The sequence below is a fragment of the Palaemon carinicauda genome, chromosome 15 (assembly GCF_036898095.1).
Source record: "Palaemon carinicauda isolate YSFRI2023 chromosome 15, ASM3689809v2, whole genome shotgun sequence".
In the NCBI taxonomy this organism is placed as follows: domain Eukaryota; kingdom Metazoa; phylum Arthropoda; class Malacostraca; order Decapoda; family Palaemonidae; genus Palaemon; species Palaemon carinicauda.
In genome coordinates this window covers 66952883-66965455 of record NC_090739.1, presented here as the reverse complement: position 1 = coordinate 66965455, position 12573 = coordinate 66952883, and the positions used below count along the sequence as shown (strand labels likewise).

General features: G+C 37.5%; 1 protein-coding gene across 1 annotated transcript in view; it reads left to right on the top strand.

The window, feature by feature from the left end:
- Positions 1 to 11928, top strand: part of LOC137654646 (uncharacterized) — a 15261-nt gene extending 3333 nt beyond the window's left edge. Inside the window, exons 2-3 of the mRNA XM_068388466.1 lie at positions 1051 to 1384; positions 9665 to 11928. Of these exons, the coding sequence (XP_068244567.1) occupies positions 1086 to 1384; positions 9665 to 9761 (396 nt within the window). The 5' untranslated portion in view covers positions 1051 to 1085 and the 3' untranslated portion in view covers positions 9762 to 11928. The remainder of the gene's footprint in view (positions 1 to 1050; positions 1385 to 9664) is intronic.
- Positions 11929 to 12573: the final 645 nt, after the last annotated feature.

Genomic DNA, 12573 nt, shown 5'->3' with positions numbered 1-12573 from the left:
AATGAAGCTGGCTCTGTGCTAGTATGGGCTGATGTACATCATTGCAAGAAAGGGACTGACGGAAACTTCAGGAATTTTACCAAGCAACTTATAAAAGAAATTGATCACGAATTGTTTCAATTATATGTGATATAGATATGGAAATAAATTCAGTAAAGATTTATGCCAACTTGGCTCCAGTAAGGAATCGATATATTTTTCATAATTCTGTACAATTCGTGATCCTTGAATGGTTCGAATTAAGTTAGGTTGAATTTAATATGTAAATGAAATTAGGTAGATAAGGGCAAATACGCTAGGAATATTAATAGTTGCCAGAAAGGTTAGATAATAACTTGGAGCTCAGTCAGTTATGGTAGTCTTTCATCCCATTCACTTCTGCAATATAGTATTCTCAGTTTTCCTGCGAATGCTGCTTATTCTTTAATCTGCATTTTTTCCACTTTATGCATAAAAAGAGAGAACTACCAGCAGACAGTATTTTTGTGCAGCCTACCAGGAATTTAGCAACCGTGTTTGTATCATATTTTTCTAAACGATAAAAATCCCCAACATGATTCCATTCAGGTACAAGTTCAAAGCCCTTTGCGTTACAGTATATCGACAAAATGAAAGCACGTTACCATTTCTTATTTATTTATTTTTTTCCTTTGATCAAACCCGTTTTATTTGGTACATGCATGTTATTAATATGAAATAACCCTTGTACATTATTTAAATGAACGTGACTTTCACTAAAAAAAAAAAAAGCATGAGTAATTCTTTAGTGCGGTTATGCAGAAGTAGAACCAATTACGAGAAAACACGAGTGGGACTTTAGTAAGAAAGATATGGATACTCATTTTGAATAAGAAATAAAGATTTGTGTATTGAAAATAAAGACAAAATATCATTACATAATATCATACCGGAAAGCAAAAGAGAGAGAGAGAGAGAGAGAGAGAGAGAGAGAGAGAGAGAGAGAGAGAGAGAGAGAGAGAGAGAGAGAGAGAGAGAGAGAGAGCAACCCTTCTACTATAGACGTTTGATTCATCTTTTCAATCTTTTCAGTTGCAGTCACAGCAGCGGACCACTGAAGCCCAAAAATGTCCCCCAAAAGCCAGCACTCGACTAAGGTCACAACCAAGGTCGTGTGTCAAACCAAGACGAGTTACAAAGGCCTCTTCACCTACCACAAATCCCCGACCTCAAGAGCCTACTGCGTACTTTTCAGTTTCTTCGTCGGTGTTCTAATGATCACCATGGGCTCCGTGTTCTACCACGTCATCATAATTCGGCCCATGAGTGGAATGCGTCCCATCCATACCCCACCAATGCCCCTGGCATGTGGCCTTGTAGCCATGGGAATTCTCATGGTCCTCATAAGCGTCGGGATAGTTTGCAGGTGAGTTTATCCGGGTCTTGATCTCATGAAGTGATTACGACTCATAATAATAATAATAATAATAATAATAGTAATAATAACTTATCTTACATCTGACACTGGTTCAAGCTTTGATTGATAACGAAAACATCTTTTTTTCACGTTTCTAGATCATATCAATACTGTCACACTGAAAACAGTAATCGCACTATTCATACAATTCATTATATGGTGCTTGGACGAGCTATTCTCATTGTATTGTTAAAATTGTTAGAATTGATGAATTCGTCTTTGTATTCCAGCTTATTATAGATCTTTTTCACTGGAAGATGCCCCAACTTCAACTCTTTTCTTTCGTGCATAATCTTTTAGAAACTTGAATTCTGACGTGAAATATCAGTAATATTAAGAAATCAAATATGTTTAAAACATGTATGGTGTTACACAGTACAAGATTACAACACTATTTTTGTACGATTCCTTGATAGAAAAGTAAATCTTGACTTCAACATATTTACAGTATTATTACAACTGAAGCAATCTTGAGTATGAACGTACAATTATCATTGACTTCATTCCCACACATTTTCTAATCGTCTATGACACACTCTTGTGTGTATTTCTCTTCGTTTTTATTATAATAACCATTTGCTTGTATAGGCAGAGGCATTTGATTTAAACAAATAAACACACGCAGAGAGAGTGTATAGATATGTATGTATGTATGTACAGTATGTACTGTATGTATGTATATATGTATGTATTTATATATGCACACCCACACCCACACCCACACACACACACACACACACACACACATATATATATATATATATATATATATATATATATATATATATATATATATATATATATATATATGTATGTATATATATATATATATATGTACATATATTATATATATACATACATATATATATATATATATATATATATATACATACATATATATATATATATATATATATATATATATATATATATATATATATATATATATATATATATATATATATATATATATATATATATACATACATATATATCATTGTGACATGTGTTGGGGGTGTTCCTGGGAGGTTGGGAAGGAAACACAATCTTGAAATTAATGTAAGTTCTATTGAGAAGGTGCAATATATGAATTAAATACAACAGGCAGGAAATACGTCTGCCTTGGGTGACGAACGACAATACAAGCACTGTGTGATGCCCCAAGGCTGGGAGGTACATTGTTGCCATGTCTTCGGGGCGTTGCCACACTTAATAATATAATGAATAACTATGCATAATAACATGGTATAATAATGCATATACACATATGAATACATAGGGGGTGTATTTATTTACAAGAGACATATAATAAATGAGACATAATAAATGGGAAACATAATAAATGGGAAACATCATACATTGCTTTAGGTATGATAATATATTAACGTCAGTTAATGTAACGGTCTCACATTTTATATATCTACACCTCCCTCCCCCCTCGCGCTCGTAGTTCCATTCTCGAGCGAACTCTGTCTAATGATCCTTTGAGATCTGCGTGGGAACACTTGGGGGTTAGAGACTAAGGACCTTTCTATGTCCGTGCAAGGGGCCACAGGTAAATGGGGGACGGGGTCAACACCAGGTGTTGGCACTGGACGTAGAAAGCGGCGGTTACGCCACCAAACTCGGCCACTGGGAAGACGCACCTCATAGTCCCGTGATTTGCCAAAACCCATGACAACGCCAACCTTTTCCCATCGATGTGATGTCGGGTCTTGGATCCTTACTGTCTGACCTATTTCCAACTTGGGAAGTGGGCGGGCATGTTGATCGTATTGTTGTTTTACTTGTTCGGCACGGGCAGCTGCACGGCGGTCACAGTCCTCAGACTTGGCTTGCCATTCCTCTGAAAAAGACTGTGGATGAGCAGGTACACAGGTACGGAGTGGGTGGCCATACAAAATCTGTGCTGGAGAGCGGCCTGTGAAGTTTGGAGTATTACGCAGTTCCAAAAGGCCTCGATCAAATTCTTCGCAGTCAATATTGCCAGAAGGTGCTGTCTTCAGAATTAAGTGCTTAATGGCTTTTACGGAAGCTTCTGCATGGCCATTGGACTGCGGGTAATGTGGTGACGACATGATATGGTGGACACCCCATCTCATCATGAAATCTTGAAAGTCTTTGCTGGCGAATTGAGGGCCACCATCGGTCCTGAGACGAAGGGGAACACCGACTTCCCTGAAGTAACGACAGAAGATACGTATGGTGTTGGAAGCAGTAGTGTCTCCTTTACATGGTACCACAACAGGCCACCCAGAGAGTCGATCGGTTACAACGAGGAATGACTTCCCAGCGACACTGAAAAAGTCAGCTGAGACAGACTCAAAAGGCCTCGTAGGGTGATCATCATTCAATAAGGGTTCCTGCTGAAGGCTAGGCTGCAACATTTGGCATGATTCACAAGCTCTGACAGTACTGGTGATGTCTGAATCAATTCCCGGCCAAAAAACAGTCTGTCTTGCACGTCGCTTTGTGGCTTCCACTCCTCGATGGCTATCATGTAGACGAGCGAGAGTACGACGGCGGAGGGCAGCAGGGACAACAATTCTTGCTCCGTAGAGAACCAGATCACCATCAGTTGAGAGGTTTTCCCTTAATTTCCAGAAAGGGAGTAACGACTGGTGTTGGTTATAACGGCTTGATGGAAATCCTGAAGTCACACAATTCACAAGACGGGTATACGATGGATCAGCTCTTGCTGCAGCTCGGAGTTCCTGAAGTGTCCTATCTGCATCTTGGGGCGTAGAATCTTCTTCGGCGATGACAGCATTGACATTGACGATATACCTGACGTGTGTTGCAACATCAGCACAAGTGATATCATCTTCTGGAGTAGGCTGACTGACTGGAGCTCGAGATAAGGCATCTGGAATGCTGAGCTGCTTTCCAGCTTGCCACACTGCTGTGAATAGGTACGGTGAAATCTTTTCCTTGAGACGCTGAAGGCGAGGATTCTCCACTGCATCAAGTGTATAATGATTGAGAATTGGGATGAGTGGCCGGTGATCAGTCATCAGGGTAAAATGCTGAAGACCAGCTAGATACAATCTACACTTAGACATAGCCCAGACCACAGCTAACAATTCTAACTCTATAGTAGCGTAGCGGGACTCGGCATCTGTGAGGAAACGGGAGCCGCATTGAACTAGGCGAAGTCTGCCATTACTATGGTCCTGTAGAAGGGCGTATCCAATTCCATATAGGCGAGAGGCGTCAGTCTGGAGGATTACCGGCAATGCAGGATCAAAGGAGGCAAGGACTGGGGGGCTTACCAAGGCGGCCTTGACTCGATGAAATGCATCGTCATGATCAGGAGTCCAAACGAATGCTCTCTTGGGGCTCATCAGAGGTCGTAGGGGCTGAGCTGTAGCAGCAATATCAGGGGTAAATTCAGCCAACTGGTTCACTAAACCCATGAATGATCGAAGGTCAGTCAAATTGGTAGGAGTTGGAAAATCCCGGATTGCACTAACTTTGCCAGGATCAGCTGCTATACCCTCTTCTGAGAGCTGATATCCACAAAAGGACACTTGAGATGCAGCAACCACAAACTTGTCTCTGTTGAGAGTAATCCTGAATTTACGGCATCGAAGAAGCATCTCGTAGATTTGTTGAAGATGAGTGAAGTAATCTTCATCCGAAAGAAGTATGTCATCCACGACCTTTACACAGTTCTGCATTCCTTGAAGAGCCATATCACCGCGGAGACAGAAGGCATCCCCTGTAGCTGCAAAACCCATTGGGCCTCTGCAATGCTTGAAACGGCCGTACGGTGTAATGAAGGTTGTCAAGTGTTGGTCCTCTTCAGCAAGTGCCATCTGCCAATATCCACATAAGGCATCTGCTGTAGTGAAATACCTTGCCTTCGAATTAACACTACGGATGGCAGCGAACGGAGTTGGAGAAGGGTGGGTTGGTCGGGACACTTGGCTGTTGAGCTTAGTGAGGTCAACAGTGATACGGACACCTGAGTCCTTAGCTACTACGACAAGTGGATGGCACCATTCTGAAGGTTCATCACCGGCAGGCTTGATGATTCCTTGGGTTACCATGGAGGCGAGTTCTTCCTTAACTTGATCGCGGAAAGCAAAGGGTATCTGGCGTGGAGTGTGGACAGCAAAGGGTACTGCACCATCCTTGAGGTGGATCCTCATTGGAGGACCGGTCATCGGCTGGAGTGGTGTTGTCTTGAGGTCTTCTTTGGTGACGAGAACATCCTTGAACTCCCGCAGAAAAAATTCTCTTGCCTCAGTAGGCGATGTGATAGCAGAAAGGGGCAATTCCTTGCATCTTTTGACATGCTTAACTTCCAATATTGGCTTGGGAAAGTCAGGAGAAATAATTGCCAATTCCTTACAGTGGCTGTAAGACAGCAATGGGGTTTGAACACCGTCATGAACCTGTATAACAGCAGAACAGGACTGCTTACCCAGAGTAAGAGTGGCTTGGAAGGTACCCAAAGCAGGTGTCATGGCTGAACCGTCGGCAGTTAGAGTTACAGTTGTAGGGAATGGCTTCAAACTACTCCTAGGTATCTTCAGTAGGTCAAGATGCTGGGGTCCTACCACGGAGACTTCGGCGCCTGTGTCAGGTAACATCTGAATTCGGGATGTAACATCTCCATATGTTAGAAGAACACTGACAGGCTTAGGCGACTTGCCGAAAGTTTCGACTCGACGGCAGCTGGACTTCTTTACGACCTTTGATTTACCTGACGATGGGGTAGCTTTGTCACTTGAAGAGCCACCCTGTGTACTGTCATTTCTCTTTGTCTTACAGTATTTATCGTAATGTCCCACACGGTTACAAACTCGGCACTGTGCTGCATTGGCTGGGCACTTAGGAGTCCTGTCCCAATGCCCTCGTCGACCACAGTTCTTGCAGCTGCTTTCTAGGGCTGGGCAAACTTCGGAAGAATGGTGGGTACGTGCACAACACTGGCATGGAGTGGCTGGTTTGGGTGGTGGGGTTGAGGAATGATTTTTACCACCTCCCTTCTGTTTCTTGTACGTTGAAACAACACGTAGCTGGGAGGTTGGTGCTCGAATGGCAGAAGTAGCCTTCCTGGCCGCCTCATATGAGCGACAAGTATTGACCACCTCCTGTAGTGAAGCTGTTGCATCAAGAGAGATGAGTTTCTGGACGAGTTCTCCATCCCTGATACCCATGAGAATTATCATCTTCATTTGAGTTTCTTCACACACTGATGAATTCCCCGGACAGACGTCCACCTCTTCAGCTATATGCTTAAGTCGCACGTAAAAATCTGAAAAAGATTCTCCCTCAAACTGCTTACAACTTAAGAGTTCCCTTCGGCGTAGGGCTTCGTTGCGTAGACTTTTCACGTGATCCTGCAGCTCATCTAAGACCTCTTCTACTGTCTTGGCTGTGCTGGGTGGAATATCCAGGGTGTGCTCCAAGATCCTCTGCGTCTCGAGAGTGAGGCACATTCTAAGCTGAATGAGTTGCTTCTCTCTAGGTAGCTTGGATAAATCCACCATGATAGAATAATCTTCCCATCGACGTCTCCATTCTCGAAAAACTTGAAAACTGGCATCTGCTTGAAGGGGAGGCGGGTTCTGGGTGATAGCTTTTTGAGGGGCAGGTATTACTGATGAACTTGAAGATGAAACAGTAGGTACTGACGATGTAGACGATGTATTGACTGAAAGGCTATGTGTGCTGTCAGGTTGGGAGGTAACAGGGAGCAACCTCTGCAACAATGCTGTAAAGCGAGCACTTTCTTCCTGTCGACGTTGTTCGTCTTCTCTGCGTCGAAAATCCTCTTCTTGGCGCCTTCTTGCATCCTCTTGTATTCGACATTGTTCAAGATACTTGATGAAATGAAGAAAATCGGCCCCTGAAGCTGATGGAGGAGTTGTATAATGTGGGGTGAGTGGCGGTGGCAACTGGTATACTTCCTCCCCAATTAATCCACCGAGAGCTCCAACATTAGGATTAAATCCTTCCTCTACCTCTGCTTCTCGTATATCAGAAGATTCCTCGTGAAATTCTGATTCCGACATGGTTTATTGTAAAAACATTAACATTAACATATCAAAAAGAAATATGTAAGAAATAAAAGTTCAATTTTCCAAAATATTCAGAAATAATATCATTCTTACGAATATGTGCATGTTATACTAAATGTAGCGGTATGGTTCAGGTAGGGAGGGGGAGGAGTCTGTTCGACGAGCAGTAGTCACTCCCCTCGGTGACGTCACGGTCAGTTGCCCGGAAGCGTTCAAAGTGACTGGATGTCAGTGTGCCGGCCAAGTTGAATTATGTGCTAAGCTCGTTCTTGTACTTAATTACAAGACACAGCACATGAGGGGGTCACTTAACAGTCACTAAGGCACACTGCACTAAAAGGGTCCACTTATAAGTCACTATGGGCAACGAACACTACACTTAAATGCACATGAACTGCACAATAAATCCATGGAGATTCACGGGGAGAGTAATGGCGGCTGTAATCGTCGTCTTGTGTTGCTTGAAAAACTTGTAAAAGCACTGTCTTCTCACAAAATACTCACTGCGCCATGTTGGGGGTGTTCCTGGGAGGTTGGGAAGGAAACACAATCTTGAAATTAATGTAAGTTCTATTGAGAAGGTGCAATATATGAATTAAATACAACAGGCAGGAAATACGTCTGCCTTGGGTGACGAACGACAATACAAGCACTGTGTGATGCCCCAAGGCTGGGAGGTACATTGTTGCCATGTCTTCGGGGCGTTGCCACACTTAATAATATAATGAATAACTATGCATAATAACATGGTATAATAATGCATATACACATATGAATACATAGGGGGTGTATTTATTTACAAGAGACATATAATAAATGAGACATAATAAATGGGAAACATAATAAATGGGAAACATCATACATTGCTTTAGGTATGATAATATATTAACGTCAGTTAATGTAACGGTCTCACATTTTATATATCTACAACATGATGTGTCGATTCCACCATCCACCTTTAAAAGGAGCAACCAGACAAAGTGGGCGACTAGTTATTGTTAAATAGAGCAACATTAATCTTACGGATGCTTCTATATCCGTTGACAAATCCCTGCTTATCAGTCATGAGTCCAACCCTCTATATGACACTTGTGTTAGCAGAATCCTCCTTAATGACTTATTGGGAAACTGGAATACTGTACGATTATGAAGCCATTTCTTCTAATGGAGAGGAATTTGCGTGATTGGTATATCTATCTATCTATCTACCGATCTATATATATATATATATATATATATATATATATATATATATACATATAGATATATATATATATATATATATATATATATATATATATATATATATATATATATATATATACACACATATATATACACAAATATATATACACACATATATAAATATGTATATATGTATATATATATATATATATATATATATATATATATATATATATATATATATATATATACACATATGTATATATATATATATATATATATATATATATATGTGTGTGTGTGTGTGTGTCTGTGTGTGTGTGCGTATGTGCATATATATACACACATAAATATATATGCATATATATATGTACGTATATATATATATATATATATATATATATATATATATATATATATATATATATATATATATGTGTGTGTGTGTGTGTGTGTGTATGTACATATATATATACACATATAAATATATATATATATATATATATATATATATATATATATATATATATATATATATATATATATATATATATATATATATAAACATAATTATACATGGATAAATATATATCTATCTATTCATCTATCTATTTATTTACACACACACACACACACATATATATATATATATATATATATATATATATATATATATATATATATATATATATACGTATATATATATATATATATATATATATATATATACGTATATATATATATATATATATATATATATATATATATATATATATATATATATATATATATATATATAGTATAAACATGCATATAGCTATCAATATATCTATCGATCTAATTATATATACACACATATAAACACAGACACTCACACACATACACACACACATATGTTTATATAGATAGACAGATAGTTAGATATACATTCGTATGATAACCCTAAATATACGACCTGTCTTCACGTTATGCATAAGAAGGACGTATTCTAATCGTCATCTTTCCATGGCAGGTACGGTCTGGACGACGGGGACGACTCCTTGGAGGACGACACGCACACCTTCGCCAAGGACGACCTCTTGGACGAGCAAAAGAGACATCCTGTCTGAGTTTAGTTTAATATTCTATACAAGCGGGGCATCTCCATTTAACCCTAACTGGTCCTGTTTATGACACCGGAATTTTATAAAAGGGAATTCGGTAAAGAAAAGTTGAAAGTTGTCAAAATCTGCGAATGACTCTCTTGTTGAAAAGTATTGAAGGCTTTTGTGGTGGAAAGGAATTTGTTTGATGAGAAGTATTTGTTATCATTTTGATAATTTTTCAATATCAAATTGATAGAATGTCTTCACTATCAGCTTGATAAAATGTCGTCACTATCAAGATGATCTAAAATCTTCGTTATCAATTTTGCCTTCTTAATGTTTAAAGGTTTAAAGTTTGCTTATGAATGGCAGAAACAAGTGACAGTGACATTGCCCTATCGAGCAAGACAATGCCCTAGAAACTGACCATATCACATATGATCAGCGCCTAAGCCCCCTTGCCACCAAAGATAGGACCAAGGAGGGCCAGGCAATGGCTGCTGATGACTCAGCAGATAGACCTATAGGCTCCCCCAAACACCCCATCCTTAGCTCACAAGGATGGTGAGGTTGCAGTGACCAAAGAAACGAATGAGTTTGAGCGGGACTTTAACCACAATCTGGCATTCACAGGATGTTACCACATCGACCACCACAATGATATTATAGAGACTGATTCGAAATGTAAATCTAAGCCGCGTGGAACCAAAGTGTTATATGATCATTTTTTTTACAATCAGTTTGATGAAAAAAAATTCAATATCAGTTTGATAAAAAGTCGTCAGTCGTCACTATGAAGATGATCTAAAATCTTCAGTATCAATTTTGCCTTCTTGATGTTTAATGATATAATAGGGACTACTTCGAAATGCAAATCAGAGCCGAGTGAAACCAAAGCGAAAAGGAAGAGAACTGACTCTTGGGTAATTACCATTAAAACGCTTTTTGAAAAAAAGTACCTCGATTTACCTTCCTTTTGCAAGAGGTATTTCATAGGTTTTCACTATAATCGTTTTTTTTATAGGAAGTTAGTTAGAATAAATAATCAAAAAAAGCAAAACTCATGTAGATCACTGCCAGTCTTCTCAGGCTTTTGAAATGTTTTCTATTACAGTGACTATAATCCTATAAATAATGAGAATATTAATGGACCATACAGAATATCTACTTAAATCTCGACTGTACATAATCTAACGAAAGTGAGGTATTGTTAAAATCCCTATTCGGCCATTATTTCACATCAGTGAAAACTCCTAATAATTATAGAATTGATAAGCTTAATGTACAGTATGTTAGTCTTAAGGCTAACCATTCCTGACATCCACTACAGGAACAACATTTTAATGTTGATTCGCTAGAGTCAATATTTGTACATACATTTCAAAATTATTTCCTTCTTTAAGTAAATATTTATCAAGAATGATTTCAACCGCAGTCGAGAAGCTCCTTTAGGAGAAATAAGTACGAAAATATTTAGCACGATCAGTTCCTGTTCTCGATAACTGTTTTAATGACGTATGTATTTGCAATACGATTATCCCGCTTGTTATCAATAAACGATTATTGTAACAAGTTTCTTTAAGGCGTAGTTCATTAATTCTTACACCCAAACATTAAATTCTTACTCCAATATTTTTTCATATTCTGTATACTTCATTACCTTGTTCTTAACCTTTTTATTTCATTTAAATCTTGAATGTTATAAAGGTATTAGGTATTTGTTTCATTTAAAAACTGACAGGAACATTTGTGAGGTTTTCATGTAACAAAACATACTTTTTGTGTTTTACACTTCCCTGTATATAATAATCATAATTTCCAATAACAACCCGGAATTATATTTTCAATATCGTAGACTATACAATCTAATAATTGTTATGATATAAAATAATCTTTTAACATGAAGTAGCAAAATAGATTTTCACCAGCGGTATCCATTTGATGTAATGACATCTAGGTAATAGAAAAAATAAATAAAGATATTTACCAATACAGATATTGCCTATTTAAATGTCATCTTTGCTCTCAAAGTCCTACCCAGTAGACAAATCAATTACCATGTAATTACCTAATTTCTCATAGTTACGTTTACTTATCAATATGAAGTACGAATCAAAATGTGTGTCATAGAATAATGGTACAATCTTGACAATCTATTAGGAGAGGTGTAAAATCATACTTCTTCTGAGACATTTTTTCCCATTTTTTCTGGGAAACCTGAGTGGTTTTATTTATACTTGTATTTTTATATGGAGATTAAATATTATCAATTTTAGATATGCGTTTTATAACCCCACCTCCTTAACAACGAAAGATAAATAACCTTGGAAATTGCAATAATTTTAAAACCAAATTATTGTAAAATAGCATCAAACTCAATTCATGTACGGAGAAAGGTTTGATTATATTCACAAATAAATATTCAAGCATTGATACAAAAGATAGATTATTAGAATTTTATGAGAATGTTAACATGATCAATCTAGTAATGAAAAAAAGAATACAAAATAAAGAAATTAATGCTTTTTTGAGAAAGATCTTCTTAATCACACACACACACACACACACACACACACACACATATATATATATATATATGTATATATATATATATATATATATATATATATATATATATATATATATATATATATATATATATATATATATATATATATAAATATATTTATATATATATATGCACACACACACACATATATATATATATATATATATATATATATATATATATATATATATATATGTATATATATATTTCTTATCTTGTGGGTACTGAGTTAGATGAAGGCTATATATGGAATATACTGATCTCTAG